Here is a 23,294-nt window from a genome sequence, read left to right as displayed (position 1 = left end):
CCATTCATTCGAGATCGACGAGAAAAATAGTTATATCTTCTTGGAATATTTAGTACGAATGTAATAATTTTGGAAAGAAAAATAAATCTCCGACTTATTTCATTTGCCGCAGAAGTGAGTTTACACAGAGTCTCCTTTTTATTTCCCACGCCGCGACGTTCCTCTTCCAAATTTATATACCAAACTATTCGAAAGTATCGTTACGTTAGGGTTTCGGCAATCAAAACTTAGATGTTTTTCTCGGGGGATCCGTCGAGCCGGAAACGGGTGGATTTAGGCGGTCGGAGCTCTAAAGAGAGAGACCGCCAAAAGGTTGTGGAGCAGACGCGATTGGAGCGGAATCGACGCCAGTGGTTGCGTCAGCAGAATTCTGCTGCTCTTAAAATTCAGGTTGTTTTCCTTCCTTCAGTCGATCCCGATTGCTTCCTTTTCTTTTCTCTATGTTATCGTTGTTGGTGGTGTTACTGTTATTATCATTAATTGATCAAGTCGAGGTTCTTATTAAGTTGTGCGTTTTGTTTTCTTATTATTATTATTATTTTTGCTTTCGCTTGCTTTCGGTATAATTCATCGTGTCAGTTTTGATATGTGGCTAAAAGCCCGAAAAACTGTAATGAATTAGTTGCCAAGTTGATTTTAATTTCATTTCGAGAGGGGATCAATGTCACTCGTAATTTGATTTTATTAGTTCTAGAAGCGATTTTCAAGATACTATTCATATCGTTATTGAATACTCCGATTGTGTTTGAATTTGGGCTCACGATGTTGTGTCGCTCTATTTAGAGATTGCAGGATTTAATTGTCTGTGATTATGTGGAATAAGTGGGTGGTTGAAAAATCTGTGCTTGCTTCTTCCAGCTGCTTAAAACAGAGCCAGAAGAAGCATATACGGGAGGAAATATATTGAGCTAATGAAGTTTGTTGGTTAAAAAGTGATAATCTTATCTATGAAGTGATTGTCATTTTCTTTGCGGCTGATCAATTTGCATAATTGAATGTGTTCTATTTTGGAGTGAATAGTTGTTTACATGGATAATTCTTAAAATTGTCCTATATCTCGTTGGATGCTTCTACTGGCTATTGTAGAAGTATCTGTAACAAAATGTGGGTGGTGTGTCCGATATGGTAAATGATATTATGATGATAATATGATATGGAGCCGGATATGTTGTCTGCTTGTTTATATATTTTCTCAAGTTATTGTAGTATAATATAAATTGCAAACCCATCATCTCAAAAACCATATCTAAATCCATTTTATTCATTTGGAATCTTCTATTCTGTGAAATTATATGTTGTATGATTTAATGACGAGTTCATAATTTAATTTTGAATATTCATGACGACTTGTGAATGTGTTGGTCAATAATATACCCAAATTACAGTTTATTTGTCTCATGCATGGTTGATGTTAAAGGTTAACGTAATATCAAGATATATAATTACACCTCACAAAATTATTTATGATCATGTAATTGTAGTATATGTTTATGTATAAACACATGTAAACCTATCAAGGGTGTCCGTCCTATTTTGTATCTTAATATTTGAAACTATCGTATACCGTATCTTTATCATTTCATATTCATGTCCCACATTTGTATCCATGCAATATGAGGTTTGTATGTTGTAAACAATTTTTGCTAAAACGACATAATTCTGAAAATGCATTTGTGAAACTCTTGAACACCTAATATCTTTCTAAAGAGTGGAACTTGATTATTTATCATTTACAGAAATGCTTCAGAGGAAGAAAGGTGGTTAATGCTGAACGCTCCAAAGTGCGTGAGAAGTTTTTCATGACTTATGGAGAGGGTTGTCAAGATGTTAATAGGTGTGAAATTAGATCTGCATTTGTATTGGTAAAATTTATTTACTTGTCAATTCAAAATTTTGAGGCTGTGTGTGCGTAACCATCAGCATATGTTATGTTTCCAATCATGGTCTCACCTACTCCTTTTAGCCTGTAATGTTCTTTTGCTCCACCAATGAGGCTCATCATGGATTGTCATATGTGTTTGTTAACATTCATTTTCAGGCAGTGTTTTGGCCCAGATTCCAATTATCTTCCCCAGCTTCTTTTCTTCTTTAATCCAAACTATGTTGTTGATCTTACTGTTCTCGTCAAGACATGCAGATTACTTTGTGAATTTGTTGGAGATAGAGGTAAGGTTCTTGGTTTCCTTGATCATGTCTTGCCTTTGTTTACTTGTTTCATATATGCGATCATTGATTCTCGGTTGGTATGAGTATCGACATGATTGGAATCTAATGTTGTAATCCTTATCATGCTTGTTTTACTCCCCACTTTTATGTTGAGACCCTTTGTTTTTACCTGAATTGGCAAAATTGTTAAACCATTATTTTATCTCTTGGAATAATATATTACAAAACTATAATAAAGATCTAGATCAGACTTTACATGAGAAGGATTTTTTGATATGGGCTAAATGGCTTTAACATTAACTTTGGTGTAAATACCTCATGATTTTATGTTGGCAGAAACTAACATGCGTGTGAGTCTCGAGAGAAAAACACCAGCTCTAGCACGAGGTTTCTTGTTTGAGACACGATGGATTAATAAAATTGTTTCTGTAATGGGCAGTTATATTAGATGACACGGAAAACATTATATATTCTATATCGGTTGTACATGTTAATCATCTGCAGGTTGGATATTTCATTCTCGTGGTAGTTTGAACTACAGTTGTCCAAAAACTTGCATAGACCAATCTATTTTACCTGCGCATGAACTTTTTTTGTGGATTTGACTGTCAGCTGAGTGGGACTTGTCCTCACTGTACTTCTAGGTTTATTGGACATCTAATGTCTCTTTGAAGAAATTTGTTGTTAACTTCGCCCCTAATGAATGGTTTTTTGTGCTGCATTCTTGTAAGCTTATTTGAATGTTGAACTATAAGTCTTCGCTATTTTAAAACCACTCCTAATGCAGTAAGCTTTAGATTTTGATTTCCCCCGCTGTGCTTACTACATAAAACAAATATCCTTCACCATTTTGTGTTTCAGGGTTATATTTCACTTGAGCTGACGCCCATTTTACTTTATTAGAGCACCATGGCACCACCACCGACCACAAACATGTTTCAATTGTATTTTGTTTGGACTGATAAATTTCTGGATTTATTATTCATGGCTATAGGATACACAATATACCATTGTTCATGCAACCTTTCTTACAACTTGTTACTTGGAGTCTTAAACTCTAATTCTTCAATGATAGTGTAGGGCGGTTCTGTGAAATAATATCTTATGCCATGAAAATTAAATGCTTAGTAGCTTTGGTTGCTATGATATCAAAGACTGGACATATATTTTATCCTGCAACAAGAATTCAAAAGCTTCATTTTTTAATTCATCATGGTTTTGGATTAAATTTGAATTTGTTGTTCAAGTTGCACTGTTCTTTCCCTCAAAAGCTCATATATATATATTTTGGATTCATCCGCGTGCGTAATCCCGTGCTTGATGCGTATTCTTCTTCATCTCTTTTCCGTTTATTTTTTGTCATCTTATGTAAGATTGTCTGTTGTGGTGCATGTTACGGTCAGGAGTTTTCTTTGTTTTTGTTTATATCGGTTAATATTGCAGTAGAGGAAGTAGTGAGACTCTGCGCAGGCACAGAATACTCTTTGAAGCGTGGCCTGGTGGAGTACAGGGTGAAGAAACTGACTTTTGCCTGCATTTGGGCAATCCATGCAAACAGGTCTGTTGCTAAAGGACATTAACTCTCTTGCACTTGATTTACATAAATTCTTTGTTCATTTGCAGCCTGAACTATTAATACAGTCACACTTGATCCATGTTAGATATTTTATTACACTGTTTTATTCAGGTTTTTTTTTTTTTTTTTTTTTTTTTTTTTTTTTTTTTTNAAAACTGATCTTATTAATGAAAATCACAGAACTATATCTTTTTTTATTGATTAAGGGAGCCACTGGATCCCTTGTAATGTTTTTTATGATAGCTGGACATGTGTTGTTCCTTTTTGGAGGTTGTGTGATTATATATGTTAGTTCACAAGAGGCTCTTGTTATCAAGATTTTCTCAGATATGAATAGGTGGTGCATGCATTTTCTGAGAAATCATATTTTAGGCAATGAGTTAGTATTATTTCCTCGATTGGTGGTTTACCTATTTTTCAGACATTTATTTATGTTGTTTCTTGGTGGTCTGAGTGAGAAATTATCATTCCACTGGTACAACTAAAGTACTCTGACGGCTTCAAATCAGATGAAATTTTTACTGTTTACCGTTAAATTCCAAAGACTTAAAAACGTCTCTGCTATAATTTTGCTCTCAATAAATCATTTGATGTCAATAGTGATTTGATTTTTGGAGTACAGGTATTATTCTACCTTTCTTGGGTGTTAGCATCGTTCCTTACATTAGATAATTACAGTCATACGGCATGTCGGAAGCTATGTAATTTTCTACCACTAGCTGGAACTAATCCCAATATCCATCTCGGTCATGTTTTAGTATTTAGCGTTGGTAGCATTTCCTTATTCTGATTTATTCATCTGTATTTCTATTCTTTTTCTAGACACGTCTCTAGTTTTTCAGAGTCAAGTGCAAGCTTTTATTGGTCTCCTGGCTTCCATGATATCTGGGGTTACACTTCTACAGAATTATTTGTCTATTTAGTTTGTTTTGGAAGAAAACTATGTTACTTAAGATTGGTGAAAATTTGAATACTTTGTTTTCGATGGCTTTGCATGATGACTATCAACCACGTGACGGCGAGCCTTAATAGCAATTTATATCTGCTGACTAGTTTATTAACTACTTGTTGACGTATTGCTTTCTGCTGAACATGTTTCTTCAGTTTTGGTTAATTTTTTTTATTATTTGGAAATCTAGGTAGCATCCACTTGAGTGGCTCGTTAAAAATAAGATTGGGATCTCTTTTATGCAATCATAAGCCTACTGTTTCAACTAATAACACCTCTTCCTTTGGTTTCCCAGGAATCAGTTACTTTGGGCACTTGAGAAGTCTGATAGCCCAGCATACGCCTTCCTAGAGGCGGTAATTCTCTTGGCTGATCGAAGGCTTCCTTGGTCTTGCAACTTAGTCCGGTATCTGGTGCAGAGAAAGATATACTCCATGCTCAGAGACATAATCCTAGTGGGGAAGGTACCCTTTGGTTTAGACATAAGTATCATCCCTTTTCTGTTTCTATTAGACTACACATAACCTATTGACTCAGTTATGAAAATATTTTTACCCATATATATTAAAAGAATCTTTAGTCTTATGGTCGTATTTGAGCGACTTATATGGAGCACATAATTAACGATTTTTTCGTTCTAGTTATTGCTTTCCTATTTTCTTAATTTTTTCGGAGTTTTTTCCCTAGAACTATTTTAAAATTACCTAATAACATTAGAACTATAAATCTAATTGCATTAGAACTATTCTTAGTAATATCTAACTGCGTTAGGAATATTTTTAGGAATCAGGTGATCAATCAATCTTAACAATATTTCCATCATCATAATCAAATATCCTTGCAAATATGGATTCTCAATTGTTTTTTTGAACCACGTATTCTGCTACTCCGACTTTCCTCCGATCAAACCATTGTCGAGTTTTTCAACACTCTTGAAGCAAGACTTGGCTTAGTAAAAGAGTCACAGGAGAGGTTTACTTTGAAGCTCACGCGAAATCGTGAACATTCAAACGATCTTAGGTTAGAAACTAATTAATATAGGTCAGAGGTTTCTTAAGCAAGTATCTCCATGGAGAATGATTTTATTTAGTCATAGAAAGTCTCGATTTCAGGTATTCATTTAATCTACGAATAAATTATTCGGTATGTTTTTTGCTAGTTTTTCTGTAAAACAAAAAGTAAAGTGCTTAAATTTGTGCAGAAGAAAGTTCAAGGTTCTAATGAAATTATCTCTTCACTGGAGCATGTTCTTGCAATTTGTGTTTCCCATGGGGGTCTAGATTCTTGTACTTGTCCATCTAGTGATCCAAGACACAGTTTCTCATCCCAGATTCTGACAATCCCTTTCTTGTGGCAGCTGTTTCCAAATCTGAAAGAGGTAGTTTGGAATGACATTTTTTTAGTTCAACTATTATTGTCCATATTGAGGTCTTATTGGAGTTCAGTGTGCAATAAACACTTTGGTAGATCATTTTCAGCAATATGTTGTGTATACTGACCGTTTGTGGTCGTTAACCAAATATTATATGCATTGCCTATAATTGCAACCTGCATCTGTTATTTGTGTTGCATCTTTTCTCTATTTTCACTAGTTTTATTCCCATATTCAGATTTTTGCTGCGCCGGGATTGAGTGAAAATTATGTCCATCAGATGGCATTATGTGTGAGAGATTATAACAATGTCCTTCCTCCTGATATATCAACAGATTCTCCCAGTTATGCCTGCCTATTAGAAAATCTGTTGGAAGCTGCTGCGTTTACTGTCACTCAGCCTGGTTCGTTTACTTGGGTATAGCAACTTACTATCTACATCTTAAATGATTTTCCTGTTTGATGTTTGTGCTCAAATTTATTGAATATTTCGGTCTATATATGTTGTGAGACGCTAGTTAGCATTAACATTTGGTTGCCAACTATATGTCATATGCATTTGGGAAAAACACACATACATAATTCTATATTAACATAATAAACATGACAGGATTTACAGTTTATAATTGATATCATATTATCAATGCATTCAAATACAATCTTTAAAACTGCATCAATACATTTATTTATTTTTTAATTTTAAATTTAATAGTTGGTGGCTTTTTTTTTGTTTTAAAAAATAAATGCATACACAAATGTATATGTAATTGTGTAGATGAATACAATTTATAATATGTATCATTTTCCAATGGATTCAGATGAAATATTTAAAAATATAATAAGGATTCTTATTTATGTTTTGGGTAATTTATTTTTATTGTTTTAAATTAATTAATAATTATTGTAAAAATAAGAAAATAACTCTTAATATTCGGTAAGTTCAAGATATGACAACCGATCATATCGGATACGGTTAAAATATGATCCACATTTCATTTGTTACGAGATACAACATACATCAATTATTTAACTCGGGTTTGTGGCCATTTTAGAAGTATCATTACATAACAAATATCAATGTCTCTTTTATTGGAAAGTTTCATTCTATATTTCTATGATTTTTCTCTGGATCTTGCAATTGCTGACAATTCATTAATTCATGGGGGCTACATAAATTGGAGTGACCGCTCGGAATGTTGAGTAAATTATTGAGCCAAATTTTGTTGAAATAACTTGCGATTGAATGTTTTAGATAGTAGCCACAATGAGAGAACTACAATTATGTTGTGCTTAATTTGACCAATCATTTTAGTTACTAGCTGATGGCTCAGTCCGTACAGTGCGCCTTCCATATTGTAATTCAAGATCAAATGCCCAAAGACAATATAGCACAATGTCCCATAGGGTCAGAGGGAAGTTCCCTCCACCACCATCAATAATAAACCTGGATCCGTCCCCAGCTATCAATGAATCGTTGCCAAGAATAGAAATATATGGCTCAATGTCCATCATGCAATGCAACGCATATGCTCCAATAATATCATCCTCTTAGCCATCTATGATAAACCTAAAGTACAAGAATATGTATTCATCTATATATCGTGCTATACACAGTAAGTCTTGTAGTTGTGTATATCAAGTGATAATTAGGAGCATTGATTCATGTTATGTCCTATCATGCCGATCACCCAACATCCTCCTACCCCTAGTTAGTGCATAATGCTATGTTGTATGTACTTATTAGTTATGTATAGTCCGAAGCCCTTAGTCAATAAACCGTCATGTCACTACAAGCTTTAACGATCATTGTAAAGCTATTCTAATAGTAAATTACCTCAAGATTTCGAAACACGGAGATCTCTTGGAACATATTGCTATCTGAGATTGAATACATTTCCGTAATATGTATGGTATAAAATTAATGAAAATAATTTATCATTTATCCTCATATACTAGGACATGGCCGCACATGCATTCTAGCTAAAACCTTATGGCTTGCACCTTCTAACATGCTTTTACTTTAATGCAGATAATAAAAATATCGTTAAACTAAATATTGGAGACGGGTAAAGAAGTGTTCATCCAACACCAATTAAATAATTCCATCAACAATGTTCCAAAAGCCTTTACTCACCACACCATAAACTTCACATCTCTTACCAGATGTGGGCTTAGTACAACCGGGAGTACACCATCATCGCGATGCCACAAACTGCTTACTCATCCGCTTCTTTTGTATCAAGATTACATTAATATATAAATTTAAAGTTTCCTATAAAAAAAAAAAAAGAATTGAGCTCGTGATGATAACTCGCCTTGTGTGATCAGCGCACACCAACCTACCGATAGTGCGAATATCTTGGACCTCCACAAACTCCTCCTTAAGATACCCAAAGGCTGAGTTCATGACCTTTGAAATGAACTCAAGGCCTCAATTTAGCTCCAATTAGGGTAGACATGGCAAAGATAACATAAATTTTTTAATGATATTTTTGATAACTTAAATGTAATTTGAGGGCTGGGAGGCTCTGATAGTCCAATATAGTAAAGCCAAAATTTTCACAACTTTGGACTATCAAAACGTAGTCAGGGATTGGCTGATGGGAGGTATTGATACTGGCTCTGATATAGTCAAAATCCATGCATCATTGGAGTCTCAAAATGTAGCCTCAGATGGCCTGACTGTAGGCTCCAATGGAGGCTTCGATATTGGCTCCAATCCTGCCTGCATTTTTTGTTCTGCATTTGCTTCTCCAATCCGGCTTCAGAATTATATGTATGTAATGTCTCTATGATTTTCAAATGTTCTAAAAATATTCACGAACTTTATCAAAGCATACTCAACAAGTTATTACATAATCATGCCACATGATTATGTACTCTGAACCCTGATGTTACAGTATTATATTATGTTATTAAATATCTAGCAAGAATTTGATAGGAATTGTATGTCAGTTTCTTAAATTTCAGATTCTCTCACGCAATTGGTTTCAAAGTTTTCCTATTGATCTTAATCAGGCTATATATTTTGCATCTGTTGCCACATTTTTGTTGCAAGAGCTACCTCTTGTCCAAACTTCAAATCAAGGAGGCAAAGGTGCACCCACTTTATACAGTAGAGTTCGGTTATCGTTTACTTTTTATTAGCACTTTTTGCTCTGTATTTTAAGCTTAACGAACTTTAATACTTTCATAAATCAGTTGGTTCTTGTTAATATATATCATATATGGTGCAGATTCTGCAATGGCTGAAATTGAAATGCATGTTGATGATGAATTCGTGGAAGAAGTCTTAAATAAGGAGCTGCGACAAAATATTTTCAGTGCAGTAGGTCCTCGTTTTCTTCTACAGTTGGTATGCAACCTTATTATGCTGTTCCTGCATTCAGTGCAATTGCCAGTACTATTGACTATATTCCTGTTTTTGTCTAAGTAATATATTTCATGGTTTTCTTGAGCAGACAAATGTGCTATTGGGGTGGATCCCATCTTCAAGTGGCTCATATAATGGCAGACCTAATGATAAAGAGGTGGCTGCTATTGGCGCAGTTTGTGCTTTTCTTCTTGCGACATTCAACATTTTGCCCCTGGAGAAATATATGACTGTGCTAGCATATAGGACAGAACTTGTTCCCACTATTTGGAATTTTATGAAGAGGTGCCATGAGAATGAAATGTGGTCATCCTTGTCTCAGCAGCCAGCTAATCTGCCCCCAGATAAGCCTGTTTGGCTATTATCACTTGCTGTATTTTGTCCCGTTTATAAGTAAGCATTTCTATGCTATTTTGCTTGAGAGAATTTTCTATGCTATTTTGCTCTGATTGGCTCATGTATACCCTGTGATATGTTGATATTGAAGAGACACTTTTCTAATCTGATTTATTCATCGAGGAGCAGTACCTTGTCGAAAGTTCCCCAATCATAACTGGAGAATCCCGAGATAAAGAAACAAGACAAATATGAGATTGAGTCCTGTTAAGAAGGAAACAATGAGATAGGCTAAATCAGAAAACAGTAATTGATAAAAATAATATCTTATCTTGGGATTAATTGACATCCTTTACTTGAACTTACAAGCCTCAGTGTTTTTTACTTGAACCTAAGTGAAAGCCTCATACATGCTTCTTTCTTTAAGTGCCAAAAACACATTTTTCTGCATTCATTTGTTGCAATTCCTTCTCAACTTAGTAGCCAAAGCCGTACATAGACTTTGCAACAAGAGAGAAGGTTTCTTGATATTTTTTACAATGAATTCGAGTGTAATCCGGAGCAAATAAACTCACTTTATGTTGACTCACTTTATGTTGACCATTGTTTCCATCTATACGAAGCATCAAGGAAAATTAATTTGCATCATTTCATTTTACATATCTTTTTCATTTATAATAGTTGTTGTGTTAAGTTTGCAAGGGTGAGAGAAGTATTGAGATGAGTGATTTCCTGAGAAATGCTCTCACGTGTTGTGCTGCTGACCCAGCGTCATTTGATCTGGTTGGCTAGAGGGATCAGATCTTAATAAATAAGATTGTCTCTACTGAGGACAATACTAGCAGCACCGTAACTGTAAGACTAATATCGAGGGACTGAGATAGCACCAGCAGTGTGGGACGACCCCAAAGCCCCTCTCGGATTCACGACCTAATAACCCAGCCCATTGGCACCCACATTAGTACAACTTCTCATGTCCTGTCGGCTGTCGTTTAGTATGGGGCTTTGTGCTGCCACAAATATGAGGAAATAAGTTGTTCATTGGATAACAACTATAGTTTTTGGCCTATGGGTAATCATTTGATCTTAACAACTGGTATCAGAGAGAGTTCACGAGTTCAAATCTCTCAAGAAGCATATTTCTATACTTATTGGGGATTGTTGTGTTAAGTGTGCAAGGATGAAAAAAGTACTGAGATGAGTGACCTAATGGAAAATGCTCTCGTACGTCATGTTGGGATTGTTGGGTTAAGTGTGCAAGAGTGAAAGAAATAATGAGGTGTATGGCCTCATGGGAAGTGCTCTTATGCGTCATGATGCTGACGCTGCACCGTTTGTTCTGGTTGGTTAGGTTGTTCATAAAAGAGGGACACCATATCTTAATTGGTAAGATTGTCTCTGTTGAGGATAGCGCTAGCGGCAAGCTAAGAGTAAGACTAATTTCAAGGGACTGAGACGACACCTGCAGTGAGGCACGGCCCCAAAGCCCTGCCCATCGGAACTTAAATCACTATGAATAAGATAGGGTTTGGATGCTTTATGTTAATTGTTATGCTAGTTTTTTGTGTTTGTTTTGAAAATATACAATGTTCAAATTGTGAGAAAGAGCATTTATTGATGAACAAATAAAACTAGATGACATGTTAGTTTACAGCAATCACACCACAACCTTGTTTTCCTTGAATTATTGGTTTTGGGTAGTTTCCAAGCCTCAACCAAATTGCGAAAAGATAAAATCCTGATATTGGCGAAAAAACACCATTATAGAACAATATATGACAATAAATTTATAAACAGGGAATCCTAAGATGGAGGATACGAGAGAACTATGAGTAACGATTCTTATGGAAAAGGAAACTACTATATCTATACTAACACAAAAGGATAACTAATAAAAGATAATCTCTTACTTGTAATTCATTAACTTTTCCATAACTATCTCAATGATGATTGACATAGTGTGGGTACCTAAGCCCTTGTTTTATGAATCAGGTATATGCTAACTATCGTAGATAATGAAGAATTTTACGAACAACAGAAGCCGCTCTCTCTTATGGACATAAGATTCTTGATTGTTATCTTAAAACAGGTATTTTATGCTGTTCTTTTCATTTATTTTAAATTTCATATGCTCGTTCTTGGATGGAGGTGTGCCTATTTGGACTCTTCGTTCAAGCTCCAAACCATATTTGACATAAAATTTTACTTCCTTGATTGTGTGGTCATTTTCTGACACAAGTCCCCAGGATGTGGGAACCTTCCCTGAGACATCATTTTATGCATCAGCATTCTGAGAAAATGTGCATCTTGTAAATGCGCACTAATCCATGATGTTAAAAATGACCCAAACAGCTCTTAAACCTGAACCATGTTTTGCAACCACTAGCCCCTCACCAATCTTAGAGGATACTTGTCAAATACTACACTGGCCATCAAGCAAATATTACTTACTCACTGAATATGGCAATATAAACCTATAACATGGCATTGGCTTAAAGATCCTTAGCATTCAATTATCTAGAAAGAACAATTGACTAGCCCGCAGGCACAAGAACCAAAACAGAGAAAAATTGTTTTAATCTTGTGGTTATTTCTAATAAATTCTTATCGCATGGACAATCAAATCTTCAAAACGACACAGTTTTATGTGTGTTCTTTTCACTTTGTCTAGGACTTGTGGCACATCCTTTGGCAAAATTCAAAGGAAACTTCGAATATCTCAAAGTCTGCAGATGGTGCTTACGCTTTGAAGAGGCATTCTGTTGATGCGCTTCAGCACAGGGTTTCTGTGGTTGTCTCTGAGCTCCTATCGCAGGTAAATGCAATTTCATGCTTGAAGGCTGCTATATCATCTGTCATAACGTGGTGGTTGAAATAGTTTGCCCTTTGTAATCACTCTAATGAAAAAGTTGGTGTAGTTGCAAGACTGGAATAATAGGCGAGAATTTACCTCCCCCAGGGATTTTAATGCTGACGGTGCCAATGAAACGTTTATGTCTCAGGTAATAATTCTTTCTGCAGTGAAAATCATCAGATAATTATACTTCCAATTGTCATTCTAATTTGCTAGCTTCCCAGGCAATGACGGAGAATACAAAAGCTTATGACATACTAAAACAAGCTCCATTTTTGGTGCCATTTACTAGCAGAGCTAAGATATTTAATGTGAGTGGTTAACTCTCTTCACTTCATGTTCTGACTGGCTGCTTGTAGCTTAATTCCGTTATGCTGCTATTACTTGGTACATCTATTGATTCTAATATTTATTTTCTTTGATTTATTTGATATGGTAAAAAAATTGAACCTTGCAGTCACAACTAGCAGCGATGAAAGAAAGGAACAACGCCCATGCTATTTTTACACGGAACAGATTCAAAATAAGAAGAAACAATATTTTGGAAGATGCTTTTAGTCAATTAAATGCATTAGCTGAAGAAGATCTCCGAGGAGTGGTGATTCTCTCTCCCTCCCTTCCCCATTCGCTGGCCCTTTTTTTGCCTATAAAAGCTGATGTGTTTTTTCCCCATTGCGTTGGCACATAAATACAGCCAAATGCTCGAAACTAAAGAATTTTGCCCCCTTTATGCTGATATTCTGCCTCGTTTGATTGGTACAGATTCGTATAACTTTTGTTAATGAATTTGGAGTTGAGGAGGCCGGTATAGATGGAGGAGGAATTTTCAAAGATTTCATGGAAAATATTAGTCAAGCTGCTTTTGATATCCAGTATGGACTCTTTAAGGTTGTGATTATGCATGTGTATTTGAACATGTTACGCTACCTGTTTTCTCTATCTTAATGCACTTGTAGTCCAATGTATGTCAATATCTCGAATTTTGCTGATTTTTGTTAAAGGGGTTTCCTCACTCAAAATTAGGATTTGATCCAAGCCTGTTATCCGGTATATAATATATATTATTGCCCAAAAACTAATGGTACTTACAAGATTAATCTTGCCCAACTTGATCAAACAGCTACTCACTCCCATTGGCGATTTGTCTAAAGCTTATCTGCACCACCTTTCATAAAAAAGATTGGCATGATAAACCAAGAATAAAAATTAGATTTTTTTTTATTTGTATTACATATGTAGATGCATGTTGGACGCCCATCACAAATATTTTAGACCCCATGATAATTGTTATAAGCATTAATGTTCATCAGATGATAAAGTTGTCATATGCATGAGATATAAGTTAGATAATAGCTACTTGGTCTACTTCACACGTAGTTCCCTGGTCCAATATGGGGATAATTGTTTTTTCAACACAGTATCTCATACATTTTTCACTTGTTCATGTTGAATAAAATGATGCCCTGTGTACGGGCCTTATAAATGTGTTTTAATATGTGTACAAAAATTCCTCAAACGCCAGATTAAAAGGCGGTCAAGGGTAGAATGTAACAAGAGTTCTAGTTATTTCCCAGTACACTCACAATGGACAGTTTATTACATTTCTAATGGATGTTGGATATATTGCAGGACTTTATTTATATTAGATTTATCATGTACATATTACCCCAGCCAAGTTTTTGCTTTAGTTGCCTATTGTTGGTGGATCTTATTCTCGACAGTAGAAGTAAAATCATTTTGTACATGCCAGTGAGGGATATGTTGAAACTTTTACTTCTCTTTGATGTTCCTGTGGTTTGTACGTGGTTGCTTACTCTGAATTATAGATTCTGTTTTCTCCTTAACTATCTAAAGTTGCTGATGAACTTAAATATCACCAGCCAAAATTTAGACGAGTTTCAGAGTTAGAGTTAGAGTTTATATTTGGGAAAGAACATTGATCTACATGCAAGCGAGGTACAGTAACAAGTGTATCAATCCAATGGCTGAAGTTCAAAAAATATTTTTCTTGAAGGGGCTAAGCCAATCGCTAAAACTAGTTAGAGAATATTGCCGTTTCAGTCCCCCTTATTCTTTATTTATCAACCTGATCCGGGCTTACACATTGTTTTATGATCGACAGTCTCAACTCTTGAGAAAGTAATTATTTAAGTAATTGACACCTTAACAACACAATAAAATGAGTGAGGAACATTTGGCAAGATATTTCTGAGAAGTGATTGTAAAGATACTTTAGCTTTTCTCTCCTTTTGAGTTGCAGATAATTTATTTTGTTACGTTAGGTGTTCAAAGATTGGTTGTGATTTTTGTACCAGAACAATCTTTAGTGATTTCATGGTGATTTACGTAATCATTGGGCTTCATCACCCGATTGCTTTACATGTTCAGGAAACCGTGGATCATCTCCTTTATCCCAATCCTGGATCTGGAATGGTGCATGAACAGCATCTTCTGTATTTTCACTTTCTTGGAACTGTTCTCGCTAAGGTATTGAACTAGTGATTTATTCTCATCTCCAATGTCTTGTTAATCTTACTTGCTGCAACATTCTCAAACTCCATTACTTTTTCTGCAAAGCGAGCCATACTATCATACAATGACTTTTTCTAATCATGAAACTTGCTTATATGCCGGCATTTACATTATACTCGCCGTATTTCAAATGAATTCCTTTTTGGGTAATTCCAAACCACTGCAAGATTGGGGTTTGTGGCAAACTCTAACCTGTACGTAGAAAGTAGGAATAGTCGCAGGAGGGGTTGACCTGATCTTTGGAAATCAAAGAGTGTAGGAACCAACACCATAAACAAATAGTCGAGGGGAAAAAGAAAATAACCGACTTAGGGTTGAGAAACTTCAATCAAACTTAATTTATATAATATGGAGTCCTGGTTTGCTTTGTTTGGTAATTTTGTTTGGATTTTTAAAAAAAATACTAATTTAATCAGATTGGTGTTGATTATTTTTTGTAAACCCTATTAAACCGAACTTTTAAAAATTGACAATTTTTACATTTCTTTAAAAGTTTTATGTTGGCTTATCTCAACATTTAGTGATTAGATTATTTTATTTTAATAATGATTTTATAAGACGATTTGTATTTATTTTTTAAAAATTTGCTTTTTTGATATTCTAATAATTTGTTTGTTTTTCTTTAAATATTATTTATTTCAGTATACATGCCGAATATAACTGATAGTAAATTGGTTTGGTTTATTCTGTTTTTAGAAAAATACTGGTTATTTGGGCGTAAAATTTAGGTATAATAGGAATTTAGTTATTGGTCCGAACTGAATGATCGGCGATCGCATACCCTTAAATCCATCCGAGCAGCTGCACCTTCCGGACTAAGGGGATCTTCCAGAAAAAAGATGTCCTGGTTAAGTAGAATAGAACGTTCCACAATAGGAAAGAGGACAAGCTGATCGGAGGTTGAGGAGGATTTCAGTAACTAGGAATGGAAAAACTACCCATATATCTTCCAAGATAGTTGGGACACCTTATTTTTGCAATATATCAACCACCAATATATGTATGCAGGCAATGTTCGAGGGAATCTTGGTCGACATACCATTTGCTACATTCTTCTTGAGCAAATTGAAGCAGAAGTAAGTTTTTTTCTGATGCTATGTTGTGATTTTTCCGTTTCCTTGTATGTGTTTTAATATCTACATCGTGAGCCTTGAATGAGGTGACGTCTTTGATTGCATCAGATCTTGATTCTTTTCTAGACGAGCTTCAAAAAAAACTAAAACTAAATTTACCAGTACGATTGTGATTGAATAGTGGACGCTTAACTTTTCTGCTGATCATGTATTCTGCATTCTTAGATATTTAAAATTTATTGTGTGGTATGCATGTGATTATTTTATTTCCAGGGGTGAAAACATGCATTTTGTGGAGGGATAGGATCAGATGTTATATGCATTCCATTCTCTATATTGGAATTTAGCTTGCTTTATTTTATCTTCCTTGCCTTCTTTGTGTTAGGTTTTGGTTCTAGGCTTCATTAATCCAATGAAATTTGTATTTTGTGCTGCCCAGGTATAACTACTTGAATGACTTACCCTCGTTGGATCCAGAATTATATCGCCATCTAATTTTTCTGAAGGTTATTTTACTCAATCCTTTTTTACCTTTTGCAATATGCTCATTTCATGCAACCGTAATAGAGATTGTTTCTTCAATTATATTTCAATTCTCTGTTAATGATTTTCACCAGTTGTGAGTTGTAGAGTTCTTGGAAATGGAAATTGTACACTCTTTCCATCACACTGTCGAATTGAACACAAGCTTTATTCTAGTATTTTAGGACAATATAGGCTACTGTGTACGATTATGAAACCTTACTAACCTTCTCATCAATTTGTTTGCTTTAACAAGAGTATAGGTTGGGGTCATAGAGCATGTAGTGTGGTGACAGAATACGAAATGTATTGATAACAGAGTATTTATTTGGTCAATAAAGAAGGGGGTTTCCAGTTTTAAAGTTCTGTCTTATTAGGGTGTGAGATTTTGAAGAAGAAAGTCAGTTCTTTGCATGGTTTGTCTCTGTGGATTACACTTAAATGACATATTTGTCAACAGGATTGGAAATATGGCATTAATGTGAAGCATCAAATATCTGTAAAACGTTTATTGGAAATAGAATGGATTTTAATTACCACCATATCAGCAAGTCACGAGGAAGGCTTTCTTTATTTTCGTCTTCAGGAAACTACCAAAAATCCCCTGAAAATATCCTTTTACCTGACATGTGTTAAAAGTAGATTCCATTGAACTTGAACATCCTCCTGTTCTGAACCAATTCATTTTACATCTGATTAACATATGCGTTTTTGTTTGATGACTTGCAGCATTATCAAGGTGATATTTCCGAGTTGGAATTGTATTTTGTTATTGTTAATGATGAATATGGAAAGCAAACAGAAGAAGAGCTACTTCCAGGAGGAAAGAACTTACGTGTCACAAATGAGAACGTCATTACATTCATTCACTTGGTTGCCAACCACAGACTAAATTTTCAGGTGCTAGAACCTTTTTAAATTTTTGTTGTATATTTTTTCTAATTCATGGTGTCCTTCCCTTCCTATTCTACCTCAGAAATGCAACCAACAAGGAAAAAACTGGGGCCCCAAAGTAGGGACACCTTTTCAAACTTTGTCAAAATCTTTGACGTTTCATCATGCTAAATTCTATGCAGATACGTCAACAGAGTTCACATTTTTTGAGAGGTTTTCAACAGCTGATCCAAAAAGATTGGATTGATATGTTCAATGAGCATGAACTTCAGGTACTTGAGGCTTTATTATATGGGAAGCATGGTTCGTTCATGGCATGTTCAATAAGCATGATCTTGAACTTCACGCTCTTGAGACTATATTACGTGGGAGGCATGGTTTATGCATGATATGGAACATCATAGATTCATAGTATATTCTTATATGGAACTGACTAACAGAGATTTTCGTTTACCACCTCCCATCTACGAGGCATTAGCACCTCCCGGTCCTTTGCATGCCAATGTAACTGACATAAAACATCGACCTCATCGGCTCTATATGATCCAGTTTTAGAGCAGTTTCCTTTGAACGCCACCTTATTGTCATTTTGTTCTACTTTTGGTGAATAATTCTATGTACATGATTTTGGATGGATGGATTCGCAGATCCTCTTTGAAATGGATTCTTCTGCTCCTTTTTTAATTCCTAACCCAGTCATCTCTCCCACCAGACAAGAAAAAATTCTATATATGAATCTCAGGACATCTTATAGTTCAATTTGGTGAGTTCTCATTTAACGGCTTTTGCTTGACAGCAGAAAATGTAAAAGGTGACATGTTTATATTTTAAGAAATATTTTGGTTTTTACTGTAAAGGGTCATACATTTTAGCCTCTTATTGTATATCATGCATTGATCATAACAGGATTGTACACCCACATGTATGTATGTTTCTGTAATTTCAAATGATATGACTATCATGTGCGTAATTTCATTGTGGCGTTACTTGGATATGAATTTTTCCTGGTTTAGTTCATCTCGAATAGTTTTTATTTATGTGATACTTAGGATGTATTTCTTTGGTGACTTTCCTTGTAAGTGATTAACACATCTTTAAATTCTAATCTTCTATCTTCTTTTCCAGCTTTTAATTTCCGGATCAATGGATGGTTGTGATGTTGATGATCTTCGAGTTCATACTAATTATACAGGTGGCTATCACGAGGTACATTCTTTCGGATTTTATTCTGGTTGCAACTGTGAGAAAACAAAAATCTTGAGTTATCTTCTTCTTGTTGTTGGTTGTAAATATTGTAAATGAAAACCTCTGAGCTCTCCTTTTGTTGTGGCAGGTTTTTTTTTCATTCGGGACCATCCTTATCTTTATCGTAGTTCTTAGCTTGTAATGGATTGTTTAGATAAGGTTTATCATATACAGCATTCATTTTCATGCAATAAACCAGGAACGTTTTATATTCCTGCGCTCAGGATCATTCTTGAAACTGTTCATTTAAATGACTATAACGAGGAAATTCATATTTGAAAATATGTAAGATAACCCACGAATATTGTTTCTCTTTTTCTTTTTTTCCTCTGAATGGTGCATCACCTTACTATAATCCACGGTATGCCCGGAAGTTCCATGCTGGTAATATATTCTCATGTCTTTGATGCACAATCAATATTTCTTTCAAAGTCCTGGTGGTTCACATCCTCTTGTGATAATATTCACAATCTATTTCCTTTCACGGCCCTGGTGAATTGCTTTTAATACAACACAATTCACCACTAACAGGACATGAAATTTCAGGATGGATGCCAACTCGTCCACAGCTACTTACCTTTTTGAGATCCTGATGGATCATGATATGTTATTATGTATAATATGTTCTTTAACCTAGTCAGAATCCTTTTTTTCTGTATTTTCCAGTGATACATAATATTTGGGTTCTTTGAGATATGTATGTCTTACACGCATTTCTTTTAGCAGGATCACTATGTGATTAAAATGTTCTGGGAAGTTATCCACAACCTTAGTCTAGCAGATCAGAGGAAGTTTTTGAAGTACGTCCTATAATCTCTTATCAGTTCTCCAGTAATATTTTCCTTATCGTTAGAGGGATTGTGAAAATGTAGGAAACAAGACCCTCTGTTGGCACTTTTAAGAAGATAGACACATTGGGACTTTATCCTGCTTCTGTTGGCACTTTTAAGAAGATTAACACATTGGGACTTTATCCTGCATGCTTTGGGTCGATACTATCTTAGAAATCAATCTCTTTCACTTACAAGTACCTCCAATTTTATATGGCAAGCTCTGCTAGTTATTTCAAGTATATTTAGTAGCCATGGCTCTACCATTTTGATATAGGACATAAATAAGTGAATATGCATCAGCTTCCTCCAATTTTTTATTTTATTTCACAAGTAGTGGCTTTGAAAGTTTGAATTAGTGCCCAAGAGTTGCGAAGATGGGACGTCTCTGTTAAATCAGATGTATTGATTATCTGATTAATAATTTAAATTTCTTATATCGGACTTAGAAGGAACCTAACGAGATTTTGAGATTTAGCACAATTTCATTTGTCCTACCCATCATATCATAAAATACAACTCACAAAAACAGTTATAATGCTGATAATCATTATTAAGTAAGCCTGCCATTTTGCAGTTTATCTAGGCAATTTCCGAGTCCTGCTGCGGTTTCTCATAAACACGTCTCTCTTTTTTCCTTTAAGATTTGCCACTGGTTGTTCGCGGGGGCCTTTTCTTGGATTCAAGTATTTGGAGCCTACTTTCTGCATACAGAGGTAATGCTTTGTCTGGTGCTTCTGATACATAACCGCTAGTTAATTCTTTATATTTATGTAGTCCATTTTTGTTTTATCCAACAGGACTTCTGGGAATGCATCTGAAGAAGCTCTTGAACGGTTGCCAACAGCGGCCACATGCATGAATCTTTTGAAGCTTCCGCCATACCGAAGGTTTGAACTAAGTTTCTCCAGTTCGTTTCCCATGAAAACTTAAAACTCGTTTAGATTCAGGATAAACACATACTTGTGGTAGGCTGTTTTACCTTTTCTAATGTCATTCCTGTGGTTGGCTTTCTTTTCATTCAGCAAACAGCTTATGGAGCAGAAATTGTTGTATGCCATAAGTTCTGATGCTGGTTTTGATTTGAGTTGATCGATGACAGATCCTACACACGTTAATCATTGCTTACTGGTGTTGCCTGAAGAGACTCACCTTCATCGCTCCCCAGTATGCGATTGTAGTTGATCTTGGTCAATTCCTGTCCTGCACAGATTGCTCTGAACTTTTGCATGGAGCAATTTAATATATTGACTCATTCAGAACAGATTTGTCAAGAGTTTCATAGAGCACCTTTAGGCGCCCAGAGATGATTACCGGTAAGTGAAATATTAGCTGATTGAATTTCCCTGTATACATATACTGTACATAGTAGCACAACATATATTTGTTGAAGTATTTGTACGTGTGTATGCATATGTTGTTGGTGGTGGTGTCATGTATATCACCGCTGTTTAGATACACACGAGCAGGATCTGCGTAAGTGGTCTTGTTGGGTTTTCCTTCAGTGTAAATCATAGTTTCAAACAAGTGTTACTATTATTACCTTGCACTCCTATATATCATTTTCTCTGGAACTTTGTGGATATTCTTGTTGAAATATTTTATATGATAATCAAGTCTTCATCCCCTTGTTTAATTTACCCAATTCTGTTGCTTAGTTTAGTGTGGTTTTGTTGTAATTATGTATACATTCAAAATTTCCATTATCTTAGCCGTGTCTAGCTTTATCTCGTTTTGTACATGTAGCCCACTAGTCACACGATCATTTTTACCATGGGGACCAATCTATAACTAATGATCAGTATGAAGTTATTTTGATAATTGCGTTGATATCTCAAGAAGTATAAATTCTATATTGCTATACCTTGGATTTGTGCATGTGTTTGCTTTTTGAAATTCAATGCGACAAATTTCCCCATTTCTTTACTTACTGTTAAAACATATTTAATTTTATTATGCTAGGAAAAAAAGATCCAGGTAAGCTTATTTTTAATTCATATCATTATGGATTCAAGAAAATTTGATTGATTATTAAAAAAATGAATAATCAGTGTCTTATTTACGTGTAATAATTTTTTGTAGCAACTTACCTTCAATGTCTACAACAAGTACCAAATTATTATTATATTACTGTCGTTTTCGTCCTAAATATGTAAGTTACTTTTTTTAGTCGGAAAAAGGAATTGTTATCATCTAACTCTTATTGATTGTGATGGGCGTTTAAAATATTGTGTGTATTGTAGTTATAAAGATAATTCAATGTGGCTTTGCAGCGCCTATCAAGCGACAACCCGCGTACTATTTTTCCAAAAGATGGAATCATAGCGATGTCTAGATCTGAATTTATTCTTGTAAATTATAATAATCAATTGAATTATTTGATAACTAAGATAAAATAACAAATTTGGAATGATTTTATTTATGTGAAAGAGAAGACTGAATTCGTGTTTTTAGAACCGGACCAGACTGATTGGTTCGACAGAGAAACCGTCGCATGTTCTGTCCGTACAACCACCAAAAACCGTTTTACCGATCAAATTGAATTGGTTAACCGATAAATTGAATTGGTTAACCGATTAAAAATCAGTTGGATCTGTTCACTTTTTTTTTTGAATTTTTTTTTGTTTATATATAATATTTGAATTTTGAACTATGTTAAAAATATTATTTTAGTATTATTAGAGTTTATTTGATTTTTTAAACTTTGATAAACATATATTTTCATTATTTATATACACATTTAAGTTTTTTAGAATTTAAAATATATTATTACTATATTATATTATTATTTCATAAGATATAATAGTGTTCCGGTCTGATCGATGGAAATACTATTTTAAAGTAGACTGATTCGATATCAGGTTCGGCTATAAAAACATTGAATGAATTATTTGGTAAAGAAATAGATCCACAAAGTGAAGGATTGATAAGAAATTGTTGACCAACAACAAGCTCAGACAATCTTTTGGTATTTTCATTTGCATTACAAACACTATCTGATATGAAACATTTATAGAGTAAAATGAGAACTTTGGGATTTGCTACCTATTTATAGAGTTTTGGGAAAGCTAGTTTAGGTTTTAAATGCGTGGACCCTTTAGTAAATACTAATTTTGATCCACATATAATTAAGTGGAATAGACAAATAAATTACCCACTTAAATAATTTAAATGGACTTATTACCCCATATTTATAATATATATATCCTCAAATCAGAGAATCAAACAACCTTCTCTTTCAATTTTTTTAGAGAGAAAGAAATTGATATGATTGCAAGTGATGGAGCTATTGTCATTTTTAGATCACATTCACATCAAACAATTAACGAATTATTACATATAGTTTTATCCAATCAATCATAGTTGGTATCTCTTGAATAATATCGTCACTATAAACAACATAATCGAAATAGGTATATCGAATAATTGTTTTTCATTAGATAAAGAAAACAATGTCATCATACTAAGTTATTGATTTAAAGCATCGTTAATTTGGTGTGAGGATGGAACATTAACTGCTTAGGGCATGTTTAAGTGTGGCATGAAATTGTGGGATGAATTGCATGCCTCCA

General features: G+C 34.6%; 1 protein-coding gene across 2 annotated transcripts; it reads left to right on the top strand.

Annotated features, from left to right (window-relative positions):
- Positions 1-42: 42 nt before the first annotated feature.
- LOC140988635 (E3 ubiquitin-protein ligase UPL6) lies at positions 43-21,345 on the top strand. 2 transcript variants are annotated; one of them, XR_012177345.1, is made up of 26 exons: positions 43-390; positions 1,737-1,834; positions 2,039-2,166; positions 3,610-3,724; positions 4,987-5,155; positions 5,893-6,069; positions 6,302-6,481; positions 9,082-9,160; positions 9,300-9,418; positions 9,525-9,829; positions 11,765-11,861; positions 12,444-12,587; positions 12,691-12,774; positions 12,851-12,937; positions 13,084-13,224; positions 13,389-13,514; positions 15,015-15,113; positions 16,167-16,234; positions 16,671-16,737; positions 17,483-17,653; positions 17,830-17,919; positions 18,773-18,853; positions 19,619-19,692; positions 20,300-20,438; positions 20,523-20,612; positions 20,748-21,345. XR_012177345.1 is itself a non-coding variant. In XM_073457665.1 (26 exons), the coding sequence occupies exons 1-26, from the start codon at positions 232-234 to the stop codon at positions 20,812-20,814; spliced, it is 3,087 nt and encodes a 1,028-aa protein (XP_073313766.1). In that variant the 5' UTR covers positions 46-231; the 3' UTR covers positions 20,815-21,345. The 2 variants fall into 2 exon arrangements, 1 of the variants encoding a protein (XP_073313766.1); XM_073457665.1 differs by having other exon boundaries at positions 46-390; positions 20,367-20,438.
- Positions 21,346-23,294: the final 1,949 nt, after the last annotated feature.

Source organism: Primulina huaijiensis, chromosome 11 (genome assembly GCF_012295235.1).
Source record: "Primulina huaijiensis isolate GDHJ02 chromosome 11, ASM1229523v2, whole genome shotgun sequence".
NCBI classification, from domain to species: Eukaryota; Viridiplantae; Streptophyta; class Magnoliopsida; order Lamiales; family Gesneriaceae; genus Primulina; species Primulina huaijiensis.
Note: the sequence above shows the minus strand (reverse complement) of the source record. Positions and strands in the feature narration are given on the sequence as shown.

What these genes read in the sequence shown, in the direction of transcription:
- LOC140988635 (XM_073457665.1), top strand. Translation starts at nt 232, where the DNA reads ATGTTTTTCTCGGGGGATCCGTCGAGCCGGAAACGGGTGGATTTAGGC. An exon ending in AGCCTGGTTCGTTTACTTGG is followed by an intron (nt 6,482 to 9,081) that starts GTATAGCAACTT and finishes GATCTTAATCAG; the next exon opens with GCTATATATTTTGCATCTGT. An exon ending in GTATTTTGTCCCGTTTATAA is followed by an intron (nt 9,830 to 11,764) that starts GTAAGCATTTCT and finishes TTTATGAATCAG; the next exon opens with GTATATGCTAACTATCGTAG.